The sequence below is a fragment of the Syngnathoides biaculeatus genome, chromosome 1, assembly GCF_019802595.1.
Source record: "Syngnathoides biaculeatus isolate LvHL_M chromosome 1, ASM1980259v1, whole genome shotgun sequence".
Lineage (NCBI taxonomy): Eukaryota > Metazoa > Chordata > Actinopteri > Syngnathiformes > Syngnathidae > Syngnathoides > Syngnathoides biaculeatus.
This window is the reverse complement of record NC_084640.1, coordinates 3,807,318-3,824,857: the sequence shown is the minus strand read 5'-3', so window position 1 is coordinate 3,824,857 and position 17,540 is coordinate 3,807,318. Positions and strand designations below refer to the sequence as shown.

The 17,540-nt window shown below is 40.0% G+C and overlaps 1 protein-coding gene across 1 annotated transcript; it reads right to left on the bottom strand.

The window, feature by feature from the left end:
- Window positions 1-11,818: 11,818 nt before the first annotated feature.
- On the bottom strand, window positions 11,819-13,970 carry tnfa (tumor necrosis factor a (TNF superfamily, member 2)). The gene is made up of 4 exons (XM_061825419.1): window positions 13,729-13,970; window positions 13,599-13,626; window positions 13,376-13,432; window positions 11,819-12,705 (listed from the first exon to the last, which is right to left on the bottom strand). The coding sequence occupies exons 1-4, from the start codon at window positions 13,897-13,899 to the stop codon at window positions 12,245-12,247; spliced, it is 717 nt and encodes a 238-aa protein (XP_061681403.1). The 5' UTR covers window positions 13,900-13,970; the 3' UTR covers window positions 11,819-12,244.
- Between the last annotated feature and the right edge of the window lie 3,570 nt (window positions 13,971-17,540).

The following is a 17,540-nucleotide window of genomic DNA, read 5'->3' as shown; positions in this document are numbered from 1 at the left end:
ATTCGATATTACCAATAGGCTTGCTCGTGTGAGAGACAACGAGGCAGGTGATCGGTCATAATGCAACAATCACTTGCGGTGCAAGATAATCAAACAGTAGTTAACACAAAACAACAAGAAGTATAGGGAGGATAAACAAATAAGGTCTGCTAACATTATTTAATGGACAATTATTATACTAACTGACATAACTGCATTATTAACGATTGTTTTCAATGATGCTCAGCATGCTGGGAATCTCTCCGGGCAAACATTGGGCTGCACTCTGTCCGCAAACGCTGTCTCAACATATGCACTTGAAAACGAGAATTTCCTGCCTGAGCTCTTCTGGGGCAGTTGTATTTTGAACTTTTAAAAAGATATGAAGACAGTCGCAATCACTGCGCTCAACAAACAACCGACCGCCATCTTTATAAAGTCGGTAGAGTAGCCAAAAGTTGTAGTACAGTAAGTCTACTCTTACTTTAGAATATTATGACTCAAGTAAAATCTACTCATCCAAATACTAAATATTATAATTTGAGTAAAAATAGGAATGTAGTCAATGAAAATACAAACGAAAAAATATATATATGGAAGTTGACACTCACCTGCCCTGCTTCAATTTGTAACTGCCAAAACAAAACAAAAAACATATGCATTGGGCCTCTACAGTAACATTTGCTTTATTCTCTTAAATGACTTCACGGAGAAGTTGTTTGCTGACCGGAATTAATGATTGTATGTGCTAATTTTGCCACATCCACTCCCAAAACAAAAGCAAAAAGATCTGGAATTTACCACAAGGTGTTTTCTTAAGTTAGAAGCTGGCTGAAATGTCAAGTTTAGCCGGTCGCAATTTAAGACCTACAAAACAAAGCTGTATGTGTGTGTGTGTGGCGGGGTTTTTTTTTTTGGGAGGGGGGGGTCTATAAACATAAACACACTCGAGCGGCCGTTTAATTTTATTTCCCCAGAAATAAGGCGTTTTGATTGGCTACATTTGTATTCATGTGACTGCCATCTGTCATCTGATTGGTCAACTGGAGTCAAATCACATTCGTGTCCACGTTTGATTGGCACAATGGCTGCCCTATGCAGAAGTACACTCCATGAATGTATAAATAGTACCGAACGGCATGTCGATCATTGTGACGGAGTAAAAGTATGGATTCTTCTTCACATCAATACTCAAGTAAAATAAAAAACTGTAGAGCATTAAAATATACTGACAAGTATAGTTTATCGATTATTTTACATGATTAAATGTGATCTTTTTGGGGGGTCCCCACGCTCTTACATGCTTGGAACTCACATGAGAATAGAAAACTACTTCCGTGTACTTCTGACTTCTTCTTCAGTGGTTGATGCCAAGATACAGTAACCACTGTTAACTGGAACAGTGTAGCAAATGGTCAGATGGAGATCAAGTGATTATTCAAAGAATCTTTCAGTCATCTACTTTACACTTGCAGTATGTTTTCATGTGGTTCTATGTACATCCTTGACTGATCCAGCTTTACACGTTTGTGACACAATAAATCATTGTATCTATGTTGGGCAAAAAAATATATATTTTTTTAAATTGTTATTGGGCTCTGTGGAAATAGAATGTACTGGAGAGTCATTAAATACAATTTTGAGCAATGCCTTTATTATTATACTGTTATAATTAGAAGCTGCAGCTTTCATCTCCCTTCCCCAGTCACTTGGTTTGTGCAACTGAGACCTCAAGGAACATTATATGAGACATTATGAGTTTTGTAATGATGCTGGCTATAATTGTTAGGCCATAGACTGGCCCTGTCACACAAACACAGGTATTTACATGATGATCATGTATTATTTTTACTCTTGACGTAAAATGCTTTTGGGGAAAAGAGAGTTCAGAACCGTCAAGAGTTGTTAATTTATTGCTGTGCTTTATTTTTAAAACATTTTTGTTCTATGTTCTTTGTTCTATGTTATATGTTCTAGTGCAGTAATCCATCTTCATCACTTTTGTCAGCAGTATTCTACTTTCCCTTCATTCATTTCACTATGACTTTTTTAGACATCATTTGTTAAAGCTCCTGAGGAGTGAAAGCACTCGTTCTTGTTTTGGCATGGTGGGAGATTTTTGTGACAACACAAAAACACCATCAGTGTTGACAGAGATTTTTCTGATTTGTACAAGTATCTGTGTTTGTGTAGATATAGACTAAGTGGGGGTAGGTGTAAAAAAGGGTGACTTATCAAGAAAAAAGGCCAACGCTCGATGTGATGTTTCGCAGACTCTGTTGGCACAAAACATTTCTGTTTGGTTTTAATGTGAGTTGATTTTGTTGGGATGCTGTTGTGTTTGTTTTTTGCAGATTATTTCTTTCTCCAGAAGTCTCACATTGGACTGCAAACTTTATTTAGTTATTATTTTTTTGTTTTAAAGAGTAGCATCAAAATACAAAATGATTACAAACATTATAATTACAATCCACAGTACCTGAGACACAGCACAGTGGATAAGATGGAAAGCGTTGGCCTCACAGGTCTGAGGACCCGGATTGAATTGTGTGGAGTTTGCATATTCTCCCCATGCCTGCGTGGGTTTTCTCTCACATCCCAAAAACGTTCAACATTAATTGGACACTCTAAAATGGCCCTAAGTGTGATTGTGACTACGACTCTCATTTGTCTCCATGTGCCCTGCGATTGGCTGGCAACCAGTTCAGGGTGTACCCCGCCTCCTGCCCATTGACAGCGAGGATAGGCTCCAGCACTTTCATGACCTTTGTGAGGATAAATGGCTAAAATGGATGGATGGAGTACCTGAGATACATAACTGTGACACTTTGAAAAATCAACATATTGAGTCAAATGATTAAAATTGAGGATTTTGTGTCACTCCTCTTGTTTTCATACAGTCATTGCTGCTTGTGGTACCACATACAGTTGGTGAATCAGATGCAATATTTTCAATGTCGATAAAAGCTTTGTGCCCTTATATTCCCTTTTAATAAATGGACTAAATAAAACACAATTCAGGTTGGAATCACACTTTGGATTTTAGCTCTGCACCCCCCGCACCCCTACCCCACAACTGTTACACAGATTATTTTATTATTCAAAACAAAAACTCAAAGGTGATTTTGTGTTGTCCTTGCTTAAACCAGAAGTTCCATTTATGTGCCACAGCTTCCTTGAACTGACTCTCACTTCCAAACACACTTAAAATGAAAATGAAAACAAAAAATGTCATTGTCCAAATACTTATTGACCAAAACATGTATCTATTTCTTTTAAACATACTTTCAGTAACTTCCTGTTTCAAAAAAATATGCCATTCTTCAGCATCAAGTACACTGAATGCATTACTTTTTTTTCCCCAAAATTATTTTCTGTGCCCAGAAGAAGATACAAAATATGTCATACGTTGTTGAATATATAAGGTGCAGTGATGTGGTGACTTTTGTGCCCCCAAAAAATTTTTCTTGTCCCAAAGTTTTGACAAACCTGTCTGCATTTCTGACACAAAATTGAATTAATAAATCAGTGAGGGGTTGTGCGTTAATCTACTTAGTTACTCTGAATCTTAATTGTTAAAATTGCCTAGTTTGACTTTTTGAGCAACCAGTTTCAACTTGTATGCATGTGTTGTTTGCGTGCATACCTCTGTATAGACAACTATTCACATTAGTGTGTTCAAGCAAGGATTTGTTTAGTCTGTTTATAGTGATTAAACAGCTTGATCTGTAGCATGGTAAAGTGACTGAACACATTTACCGTAATTGTCAATTAACAACTACAATGTTATACAATGTACAATTAAACCTTGCGAATTGTTCCTGCTCCATCCCCTCAATGTCAACATGTAATAGAAGCTATAAAATGTTCATCTGTAGCAATGTGTTTTCAGTCTGTAAAGATGTGACAATGTAATTGATATACATGGCAAAATGAAAGCTATCTGTAAATAATACAAAGTGTGAAAATAAGGACATTTGACCTTGCATATGCATACGAGCTGTATTTCATGTGGTACAGTATTCACAATATATTTCTATGCTGTAATACTTGATAAACTGGTGAATTGTTCCATTTTTTCCAACACAATATGAGCCAAAAAAAAAGGTTATAAAGTTGAATAGAATCTTGGTTTTGTTGATTATTAATTGTTATTCAGTCATATACATTTTCAACACACCAAATCTGAAAAACACGAGTTAAGTATATATGTATGGTAATGTACTGTAAGTAATAACTTTATTCTCGAGTAAGTGTGCTGTTATTGAGATACACTGAAGATAATTCAACTCAAGTTTGTTTTTGGTATTTGGGAGGACGTCGGAAGATCCAGAGAAAACCCACAAACGCATAAGGAGAGCACGACATCCTTCCCTTCTTAAAACAATGTTGCAATAAATGTAACTGGTAAATTTGTTTTGAATGTAAGCAGGGTCGGGAGGGCTACTTTAAAAATGCATCCCAATGCAGTTATTAGTTACAGTAATACAGTTAAAAAATGTCATTGGTAACAAGAACCCAATATTAATATAACTTGATTACTTTCAATTATTTTCAATTACTCAAACTTCACATATGACAAAGAAATTCTATGTAAATGAACCATAACATACTGTACATATTTAATGTCTTGTTCTGGAAGTGTTAATATGCATCTTCTTAGGCAGTGGGACCGGAGGAACACAGACCACCTGGAAATTCAAATCCAAAACCTTAGAACTCTGAGAGAGCCGTGCTAACATCTTGTCATCGGTGATTAAAAAAAAAGAAATAACAGGCAACATGACCTTTAAAAATGTTGCAATGGTAAGACATGGAAGACAGTGAATGTTCACGTGAACTTTCCAGCCATGGTATGTCTCGTTCTTCCCTTGTGGGCTGGAGTGTTCACAGGGGAACTCCCCGATTTCCGTGGGACTAAACCTTCAATATTTCCACTCTTGATGGCCCATTCCAATCGAATAAGTCCCAGTATAAACTGTTGAAGCAAGTACATGGTTAATAAATTCAAATAAATTCAGTAAATTCAGTTTTCACTTTAGTGACAATGGCTTTTGTCCTCTATGATCGCACCCAGTGTTGTTTTATGGGTTGAAGCGTTGAGGGTTTTGCAATTACTACATAAACACTAAATACAAGTCATAAGAAAGTAGCTGTCATAACCCACCTGTGTAAAGCAGCGTTATATTAATTACATTGAGTAGGTAGAATATGTCATCAAAGCTTCCATTCTGTTACATATCCACTCATTTTATCCACATGAATCTAAAACAAGATGGGATCAGGTAATAATATTCACAGGTAGGTTCAGTAGTCTGTCTGTTTGAATGCAATGTTGAATTCTGCTCAGTTATTGCTCAATATCAAAATAAATAAATGTAATACCAGTGAGTGTGGTTACATGACAAGCGCTGACATGTTATAATGAGCCAGCTGATGGTGAATCACTCTCCCTGGTTGTGTTTTGTTTTAACTGTTTTAGTTTTTCATCTGTAGTATGGACAACATACAGTGAAGAAAATTAGTATTTGAACACCCTGCTATGTTGCAAGTTTTATCACTTAGAAATCAGAGAGGGCTCTGAAATTTTCATCGTAGGTGCAAGTGCACTGTGAGAGAGATCTAGAAATCACAATATTCCGTTTTTTAACTATTTATTTGTGTGATACAGCTGCAAATAAGTATTTGAACACCTGTCTATCAGCTAGAATTCTGACACTCAAAGACCTGTTAGACCCCCTTTAAAAGTCCACCTCCACTCCATGTATTATCCTGAATCAGATGAACCTATGTGAGGTCGTTAGCTGCATAAAGACACCTGTCTACCCCATACAATCAGTAAGACTCAAACTTGTAACATGGCCAAAACCAAAGAGCTGTCCAAAGACACCAAAGACAAAACTGTACAACTCCATACGTCTGGAAAGGGCTACGGAGAAATTGCCAAGCAATTTGGTGAAAAAAGGTCCACTGTTGGAGCAATCATTAGAAAATGGAAGAAGCTAAACATGATGATCAATCTCCATCGGAGTGGAGCCCCATGTAAGATAACACCTCGTGGGGTCTCAATGATCCTTAGAAAAGTAAAGAATCAGCCAAGGACTACACGACAGGACTTGGTCAATGACCTGAAAAGAGCTGAGACCAAGGTGACTGTTGGTAATACACGAACACGTCATGGTTTAAAATCATGCATGGCACGGAAGGTTCCCCTGCTTAAACCAGCACATGTCAAGGCCCATCTTAAGTTTGCCAATGACCATTTGGATGATACAGAGAAGTCATGGGAGAAAGTTTTGTTGTCAAATGAGACCAAAATTGAACTTTTTTGGTCATAATTCCACTAATCATGTATAGGAATAATTGTGATCATAATTATCATACATCTGCTTCCAATAAAGAAATGCTTTGCTCTGCTCTAGATAACGTGGCAGCCTCCTAGCAGGAGATAGCAAGAACAAAAACATCTAATCATCAGAACTGTTAGAACTGCTGCCTGTTAAAGAAATGATGACCACACATGTATTCAGCAATCTTCCACACATGCACACGCACATGAACAAACATGTACACTTTGTTTCAAACTGTTTTGCTTGTCGTCTCCTTTTTGTAACATCTATGTAAATAAGGGGCGTCTTAAAACTAAATAAAGAGAAGTGCTGAGGAGAGGATAATCAGAGAGTGCAGTAGTGAATTGTACGAGGCAGTTCCTCTCCTCTCTCCTCGCGAGACTTGAACTGGTGTCTTTGCTTCCTTTTTTGTCCTGTTTAATGAATGTCTGATTGGTGAACCTGACATTTACTTGGTCCTTCAAGCCGGATCTCAAGATACCTGAGGTTTCCAGGGGCTGAGTCGACGTCCAGGCAAAGACCGTGGCCACGGCATTTGAGACCCTTTCCGGAACTGGACCTCGACTTTGCGTCTGGAGGCTGAGGGTTGACGAGAAGCCGAAGGAAGTGAAGACACCTCTGGTGAGTAGGAAACCCTCACAGATGAGGAATGAGTAAATGCGTGTCTGGGTGACTGTGGCAGAACCAAACCTCGAGAATACTAGTCACTATCGAGTAGACTAATTAGTCTATAAAACTGAGAAAAGGGCAAGGTGTGTCCTGTACGTGAGCTCCGTGAAACGTGTACATGTGTAAAAGTGTGAGTGGAGGTTCGCTACCTCATTTGAACAGGAAATTGAGTGACAACTGTTTGAGGATGCGGAGGTAAGAATTCTCCGCCACTTGTGGTAGAAGCTTGAGAATTACCTCAAACGGAACGTAATTGTCACCCTGTTCAGGGGAAAGTCAGTATAGTCACCCTAGGTGAACCACAGACTCCAACAGGGCAAAAACAAATGGCAAAATAGTTGATAAATAGCAAAATAGTTGAAACACAACTTCTGAAAAAAATAATAATAATAAAGATGTGTGAGGACTAGAAGTTTGTAGAAAGCAAATGTCCTACTAAAACTAAATTTGTGGATAACACAATATGACTTTGCTGGCCAGCTCAACATACACACAAAAAATATATATAGTTAACCTGCAGGATAAAATAAGAGAAACACACACACAAAAAAAGAGGAAAAAAAAACACCAACAACAACAAAAAAGCTGGACTCAAGATGATGTGAAAACGGCCATAAAAGGTATCACATCTCATAAAGTTAATGTAAAATAATTCGTCAAGGGAACGCAAGACTTGAGAAAATCGTACCACTTAAATGGTGTGGAAGTACAATAAATTTGTATGACAGCAAAGTACTTTCTCACAGCAGCAGGGAGTTCGAGGGTTAATATCGCACAACTCTGCTAGATATAGAAAAAAAGCAAATTATTCTGCCATTGGAAGAACAAAATAAAATAACAATGAACCATTTGAAGAATATAGAATTGGAATGACTGCATGTTTTAAAGCAAACAGTGGCATTCCTGAAGATCACACTCCAGGGAGTGTGTATCAAGGGCAATTAAAAAATGCTCTTCATGCAAATTCAAATAATCCTACAAAACAATGGGTTGAAAAACATTGGGTTGACAAACCGAATGGGAACCTGTAACATTACGTTAACCAAGCACTACACGTAGAAAGAGTGCTACAAAATGAGAAAAAGAAAGTTGACACCTTTCTGACAGAGGAAGGGGAAATTTGTGGACCTTTATGCGAAACATTTAATAATTGTGGCCGCAGATGAGGAAGAGAGCAACCATCTCCCCATTAAAAATCTCACAACTAATGCTCCCAAAATGCAACTTTTTAATTTGCCCCGTACGTTTGTTGGGAAGAGATGGCTTGCTGAAACTAGGAATGGTCTTATTTCCCTCTCTGACAGGAAAAATAGAAGTAAAAAGAAAAAAAAGGAATTTCTGGGAGGACAGTTAAATATCTTACAAAATAGGAATCCAGCGCTCTGTTATTACACCTTAGATATTCCAAACAAACCTCCCACAAGAACAGGAGATTTCTTGCTGCAAACAGCTCAAAACGTGATTGAACAACCACAAAATGACGTAGGAAGTGACTCATTGTAGTACAGGATACTGTAAACTTATAACAGCCCACACCAGACAAAATCATGATTATCTGTACTCAGATGGTATATCAGTCATAGTGACAGGAACAAGACTGACTGACAAACTAAATGCACTACACAAGGAATGGACACCACCACACACATCATTACAACGGGAGTGGAAGAGTTTGGGACAATTTGTTTTGGTAGTACGAAATGTTCCTGATTGGACAGAAAAAGAATCAGATTTGGATTGGGATGACTGAACTGTACAGACAATATCTTATTGGACAGTCTTAAAAATCTGAGACCAGATGCTGCTGTATTCACGGTGGTATCACAATCTACACAGACAATACTGGAAAAATAGAGGAATAGTGACAACTACAAGGGGACACAGTGACACATGCAGAGCTACTACAAATAAAATAGCAAAAGAAGCAGCAGCCAAAACCTTTATGGGATTAGCTGACCATGTAACAAATGAAGACATACTTTGAGATGATGTGTTAAACAAAATGCAACAACAAAGCTTACCAATAGAACTAAAAATGTGGAAAAAAATAAGGTACTACATTACAAAATGGGAATTATGTCAGCACAGATACAAAAAAAAAATTCTACCAAAAACATTTTTTAAGTGGGCGGCAATCTTGAGCCATGGGAAGTCTCAGGTCTGGTGTCTTTGCTTCCTTTTTTGTCCTGTTTAATGAATGAATAGGAGTGATGAGGAGAGGATAATCAGAGAGTGCAGTGGTGAATTGTGTCATGATCCTGCAGCTTCAGCATGAGCTGTGCGGGTGCCCGCGCGGCTGCGCTGATTGGGAGGCGCACACCTGCTCCTCATGAGGGCTGATCATCCCCTGTATAGATAGGACCTGGTGACGACTGGTCCTCGGCCAGTTCGTTGAGCTTTATGTCCCGTTCCAGCACTCTCGTATTCCTGATTGAACCTGTGTGTACCGACCTTCGTCCGTTCTCTGACCAACCTTGTAAGCCTGACTCCTTGATACTTCTGCCTGCGTTGATTGTTTCCCCGTGGACCGACTCCTGCCTGTCCGCTCATCTGTTCTCTTCGCCCGACGTCACAACTACCGCTGCTGCACCGGACTGCCTGCTCGATCCCCGACCTCTGCATACAATAAACGTGTCTCTTCTTGAACTACCTTGCATCTTCAGAGTTCCTGCATTTGGGTCCTACTCTCTTTTCTGATGGGACGTGACAGAACGAACTGGCCATCACAGGACCCAGCAGGAAAGACCCAGCGTCGCCGGGACCGACGCAAGGTAGACCGTCTGCCAGAGGACCAAGCCTGTCCAATCCGGGTAGGCTCCCTGACGTCCTCCACTTCCGTGTCTTACGCTCCGCCAGCGAGGTATGAATACGTCCCGAACACGACCCGTCCGGGTCCTCATATTCTTCTGGACTCTGACTTTTCGGAATATGAGGAGGACCGTGATTTGTATGCCGGGCTGCCTGAGTACGACTCCGACGACTTTGATTTTGAGTCTCTTTGCCCGACTTTCGATCCCAGTCAGTTTGCCCCGCCTTCCCGCGTTTCCAGCATCCGAGCGACTTCGCCCGGTAGATCCAAGTGCACCTATCGGTACGAGGGAACCCGCTTGGCCATCTACCCCGGACCTCCGCGTGGCGGCCAGAGGAGACGCCCCGGCCGGGCGCTCCCTGGTGTCTCTCACTGCGCGGCAACGAAGACACCGTCCTCCCACTCCTCGCCAGTAACGGTGAGACCGGCAGACCCGCAGCTGGTGGCGAAGCTTCCAGCCCAGAGGGAGGAGGAGCCGTCAAATCACGAGGCGTTCTATCGCGAAATGCGGGCAGAGATAGAGCGGCAGAGCGCGGAATTGGCGGCTCTCACGGCCCAGGTCCGGCAAGGATTGGCGAACCAGCCGAGCTACGCTGACGTCGCAACGGCGACGGACTCGCTGCTGACTCAGGTTCACGTTGCCATGGAAACAGACTCGCCACCTCGCCAAGTGCACGTAGCTGTGGAGACTGACCCGCCTTCTCAAGTTGCTGTCCAGGAGGGGGCGGTACTGGCGCCGCCTTCTCAAGTTGCTGTCCAGGAGGGGGCGGTACTGGCGCCGCCTTCTCAAGTTGCTGTCCAGGAGGGGGCGGTACTGGCGCCGTCTTCTCAAGTTGCTGTCCAGGAGGGGGCGGTACTGGCGCCGCCTTCTCACGTTCCTGTCCAGGAGGGGGCGGTACTGGCGCCGCCTTCTCACGTTCCTGTCCAGGAGGAGCTGTGGAGTTCTGTGGAGCCACCCTGGAGCTGGAGAGACTACGGGAGGGTGGTGGTCATTGCTCTGGTCCTTCTCTCCATCATCCTATTTGCTCCAGATGGCTCCCAGCTGCTTCCTGACCAAACCTCGGTTGCAACCAGTCCCTGGTCGTCTCGCAACCACGGCGTGGGAGGTTCTCATCCAGAGCAGTTGCCTGCCTCGTTCTGGTTCCTGCCTCGCCGTTTGGTTCCTCACAGAGGTCGTCCGCCCGAATCGCCCCGTGCGGACCCTGGTGCTTGGCGTCCGGGTCGTCCTCCTGACCTGTCCACCCGGACGCCTCGTATTTGGTGGCCTGGATGGGACAATACGACTGCACTGTATTAAGGAGAGGATGACCGCAGCCATGTTTTGTGAGATTTTGGGGAACAACCTTTCTCCCTCAGTCAGAGCATTGAAGATGGGTCGTGGCTGGGTGTTTCAATATGACAATGACACGAACTACACTGCCAGAAAAAACAAGGAGTGACTCCATTGGAAGCATATCAAGGTTCTGGTGTGGCCTAGCCAATCTTCAGACCTAAACCTAATGGAAAGTCAATTTCAGTGATGGCAAAATAATGGTGTTGGGCTGGTTTTCAGCACGTGGTACTGGTAAACTTCACGTTACTGAAGGAAAAATCTGACAAAAATCTGCTGCCATCTATGATTTAAAATGCAAACATTACGACCATGTTTTCCACCCAGGGTACTGCAGGTCAGGGGGTGATTGGCTGGTGACCAGTCCAGGGTGTACCCCACCTCATGCCTGAATTTAGCTGGGATAGGCTCCAGCACTCCCCTGACCTTTGTGAGGATAAGCGGCTCAGATAATGGATAGATGTATGTTGATCTTTTGTCTGATAGTCATCTTTTGATGTCAAAGCCAAATGTTTTAATGTGTTATGTCAATGGATGCTTTTGGGGGGCGGGTGTGTATAAATCACCAGGGTACTGCTTGTTAATATGAATAAATATAACATTTGAATTAAATAAATAATTTAATAAATAATGAATACAATCCAGTTTTATATAAATGTCAAAAAAATGTTCTAACTTCTGTTTACATTGTTAAACCATATATAACCTCGTAATAAATAAATAGATAAATATATAAATAGATTCAATAAATACAGTACGGTACAGTACACTTTCATTCATGATTTCAGGGTATATGCAGTGTGTTAGCTTTGCATGAACAATTATAAATTGCATAGATTTGAAAAATTAAGTTGTAGTACAGCAAAAGGTACTGACACTTGATAGTACACAGTACATGATACAATTAAATCCCTTATATTTCAGAGATACTACTTTCCAGTTCTTTTACTAAATCACCTGATGGTGAAGTTGCTTAGCTTCCTCTTCTTACCATAGCTTGATTGAATTACATTGATTTCTTATCTAGTGCCAACCTTATGTAGATGTGCAAGCAGTTGTCAAAGTTCACCATCAATTCTTTCATATTTAGCTCTCCCTGTCATGTTTTCACAAGGCAAACACGCCAAAGAACGTCTTCCCGGCCTCTTCTTCCAGGTTTGGAAGCATTTTCTCCGTTACAGTCTTCAACCTGTCTCCTTTATTCAAGTTAAAGACAGCTCCCATGTACACAGCGGAGTACCAGCCACCCTCTTCATCAGCATCACCGCCAGCTGTTTTTTGGCAGGCCGTCCGGACAGAGTGCAGGATGGTGCAGTATTCATCGTTCCCGAACGAGCTGGACCAGCGTCTCACTCTATGGGTCAGGTGGACCATCGACATTGCGGATGTGTCGTCGTTCTCATCCATGTGACAACTGACCCGGAAAGATACTTGACTGTAAACAAAGTAGAGGCCATCTTGAGGGATTACAATCTCGTTGTTCTTGAGCTCCAGACCCCCTTCAGAATGAGAGGGGTCCACCTTGTTGGTCCATTTCACTGAGTTGGCCATTTGAGAGTTGTATTGTCCTGTAAAAGGGAAATAATTGGAAATTAATAACATTTAAAAAGGGTAAATACATGTAACATTCATTTTTGACTGTCCTGTAACTCTAGCCTCTCTGGAACTGCAACTATAGCATAATTTTTTGCTCTTTTCAGTTGCCGTCCATTCACTTATTGGCCTGTAAACATGTCAGATTTTCTTTGCAACAATTACGACCTTTTGATGCATAACAAGTGCCAAAAATTCAAATACTCATATCAGTAAAATTAATTGATTGTCAAACTGAAATTCAGTGAACCATGATTTCACTGTTTTTGATTCAATTATATGAGAATGACGCATGTGTAAGCAAACCCACTGATTGGTCTTTACTGCATGTGCACCTGAATCATTGCAGGCAATTGCAGAGTACACTTTGCATTCATGGCACTTATTTATATATTCATCTGTTAGAGACAAATGTTTAATTCAACAAATTATTATTTGAGCAAAACACTACATATTTTTTATTACCTCCTAATATAAGGTAGTAGGTAACTTTTAAGTCAATCAAAAGCACATCAAAGTGCATGGCACACTAAAACTAAATACTTCACTCCTATTATCAACCCACTTCCTTAAACTGTAATTCACTTTTAATCACTTTAATAAAGTCCGTAAGGTTTATTTCAAAGTGGTGTTCTAACATCTTACCTGTTAAATGAATGGCAGCCCTGACATTAGAGAGTTGTCGTAAAGTGTGATGTATATCTGTAAAGGAAGATGTACATTTACATAATTATCATCATTCATTTTGCTCATGTAGATTGTGATCCCATCATTTTATTTTATTAAGTAGTCTTGAAATGTAAGTATTTTTGTGTTGTTGTTGTACATGATGATGTTTTGAGGGAATAGAGAAGTTACATTTTCTTACCAAAAGTGTCCTCATCTTGTCCTGGCATCTGTTTAAAGAGAATAAAAGGAGAGTGTTAAACGAGCAGAATTCAGATTAGTAGTGCCACTGTGGCCCCTATAATTGAATGATGAGTCTGTCTTATTCCCACCTTAGTGTGTACATTGAAGACGAGGAGCACAGCAGCAGCAATAGCAAGGCAGAGTGTGATACCCAAAAGGACCACAATGAGGTTTGAGCCATGTTTAGCACCGCATCTTGCTGAATTCTTTGATTCGGAGTCCACAGCAGCAACAACAGTCACTTCACAGTCACCTTCCATTGTTCTAAATGAGGGCCCTTTATCACTTGAACCTGGATATTAGGTCTCTCTGAGAGTTTGTCTTCCTTCTGGGACTCACGTTTACTGACTGACAGATTGCACAGAGCAGCTCTTTATAAAAGGGTTAGGTCCTCAGGGGAAGTCCGATGATATCATTCATTTTAAGTGAGTGGAGATTTGTTGAGGAAGAGAGAACTAACACTGAGGAGGATCTGTAATTTTAGACACTCCTACACACTTGCACCCAAAAAAACAAAACAAAAAACAAAATTGTGAATATCCCAAAGACACTACATGTGTTGGGGAAAAAAATAGTAGATACTAATACTGATCAAACAGATGGAATTGTATTATGAGAAAGAAAAACTAATGTAAACGTTTTATCTATATTGAAGATAGTTCATTGGTCACATTTTTGTGGGTCAACTGTATGGAAATTAGATAAGGTAATAAACCACAAACACATCTTTGAGTGGAATGTCACACGTCCGTGTATGATGTCACAATATGCATTGAATTCTTGTAGTAAACAGAACAGTGACAGTAGAGTCATTGGCGAGATTTTGTTGTGTTGCTACGCTTCCTTTTATCAGTAAAAATAGACATGAAATATGAACTAACCATGAATTGACACATTTTCATTGCCTGTTGTTGAACACTGTTGGTGGTGAGTAACAGTCATTGATTCTTTTTATGTGTGTGCAACCTGTAAGAGGGCATGTTACACACAGTCTACTAAGACTGCCATCTTTATGAAAAACTGAAATATCGAATGTGCACTCACTGTAACCGGTAGCAACAGGGGAAAAGGCTCCCATTGATACAAGTCAGGACCTCGCTTTATTTGCAGTCAAATGGTCATTGTTTTACATCGTTTTGTGTAGTGGAATCATCATCATCATCATCATCATCAGAATGGTTGATGTATACATTGTGTATCTGTGTGCTTTGCTGCAAGCTGTTTACTGTATGTGTATTTTTAAGTGTACAGCAATGTTTGAAGAGTGTTGTAAACATTTGAAATGATTTTGGGGATAACCGTTTATGTATATCTATGGTTTTGACTATTAAAATGGGCAATTATAATTTATTTTTCTAATTTTGATGGGAAATACAAATGAGTGGAGTTTTGCAGTTATATATCATTTTGGGGGAGGCTACGTTCAGATTAGAGCCTCTTATTGGACTTTTGGACCATATTTCCCTCTATTTTGGGTTACAAAATAAATGTTTTGTTTGCCTAACCAGTTACTGTAAGTTCTGAAAGCCAACTATACTGTTTGTTGAATAGTTGGGGAGTAGGTAGTCTGCATGTTTTAGGGTTATTTTGTTTTGGAGGTGGGGGGTGGATAGATCAGTGATCCTTGAAAAGAAGAATCATCGATCTCAAAAAAATAACTGATATTGAATATACACTGTGTATCCTTTCCTGATGACATGGTGAGCATACGCAGCAGTAAGTAATGATGATGCAGAATGAGTGTGGGAGTCTTTCGTAGACAGGCGTGTATGCGCGATGAATGACTAGTTTGGCTTTGTAAACCTGAGATAAAATGTAAACAACAGGATTTTCTTTTCAGTATATGTGATGTCATTACAAAAGAGAGTGTCAGAGAGTCTCAAACTTCCACATGAGTGTTTTTATTATCGCAATACAATCAACAGCCTGAAAAGTGGAAGCTATATTACTCCTTTATTACAATTATAGCACTCGGAATTCACCCATTTCCCCTTTCACTCAGTGATAGGAAAATGAAATTTTACCTTAGCTCAGGAATTTCTCAAAGTTAAATGGAACTTCCCACTTGGCTAAGACTTCAAGTGTATTTGGTGCCAAGTGATAAGAGATGATTATCATTTGGTAGCAAAAATCCATGATGGGGATTCTGCCCGGAAAGCTCCCTGCACAGTGTTTACTTGTATGGCGCATTCTGTAGAAAGATACTCATTACAAAAATTGGGAGATGTAGTAGTGCAGGTGGTGGAATTCTGGTCAGTGAGATTACCTGTTCTGTCACCTGTCAAAACAGACACTATAAAGCCAACAGTTGCTTTTTTGACTCCCAGATTCTTGCGTTGATCAGCTCGTTTCTTAACTTGATCATTTGGTGAATTGAGCCATCGAGAATTTTTCAAAATGAATAAAAACGTTTGGACTCAGTTCAAACGACACATATAGTATGTATGTATGTATTTATAGCATGTAGTATATAGTACATATTTCCTACTACTTATTAGTATTATGTATCAAATTTGTAGGAGACAGCAATCTCTTCATAATTGTGTTAAATGTTCCATAACGCTGCACAATAATAGAAAAATGTTCAATTAACAAAAGGCTTTTAAAATACATTTGTGTTTGTCCCCTCTTGCTCCACTTGCTCTGGTGATACATGAAGGAATGGACGTCTTAGTAAAAATGTTTACATTTGATCATGAATAAAGCATAATTTCCTATTTCTGGCCCTTAATATAGACCATGGCAGGTATTTTTTAAGTACTATACTGCTTATTATCCCTCAAGGATAATTCCACAGACTCTGTTGTGTATTTTTGTGTCAGATCACACATGAAGTCTGATTGAGATCAGTGTCTGTCAAGGTGTGCTATAAAGCTCAGACCTTCGTCAATCAGTATAATCACTGTGGCACTTTCTCAACATTTTGCACATAAATGTTGTACGATATGAGCATTCTTACTTGAAGGCCATTGCACACCAAACAACTGTTTTCAATAACGGCTGATCAGTTGGCCAACACTGGCACACACCGTCGCAACGTTGCTCATTAGAGCCCATCAAAACGTACATCAGCTTTCACTGCCGCGATAAGATTACACACTAGAGTGTCACCCTGTTCAAGTCAAATAATTAAAGTATATAAAGGTAAGATTGTGACCAAAATGTACACCAGACGTACAGCAAGCCTATATTCTACAGGTGATTGATGATTTATACACAGTATATTGTACTTAATCACATTAATCAAACCATAAAAAGATTTATTCAATTGCTCAATGTGCAAGGGTGCGTCGGCAAATTCTTTTTTTTTTTGTAATTGGTCCGGTCCAATGGGGTTTGACCGCATTTGTATTTATTCCATTTGTGGTAATATTCACATTACAGTAGTGTTGAAAATAATAGCAGTCCAACATGACAAACCAACCTTTAAAAGTTTGGAGTACATCGTACATTCTGTAACAATAGTCTATATTATCTGTCAATATTTGGTCACTTATTTCAGATACATAATCAGACAGGTACAACAGTGGTTTCCTATCTCTTTTAGGATATCGAGACTAACAAACTCCTCCCTCAATCTGAATATGTTGGTCATCAGAAGTTTCTGTGTGAGCAATTTCCATGTCTTTTTCACTCTGGTCTCTCATATCCATACCTGACTCATCTCTCCTTATATCAACATCATCATCACAAGTTATTGTCTGATCAATCTGGGTTTCATGTTCAACAACATTCTTTGTAACAAACTTCACCAGTCTATGCTTAATGAGCTTCTTTGTGTCTGGGTAAAAGACTACACATGATGGACGATTTTTGTCGTATCCCACAAAAATTCCTTTATCACATCGCAAGTCTAGTTTATTTTTGTCATGTCTGTATGCAAACCATGTCGATCCAAATA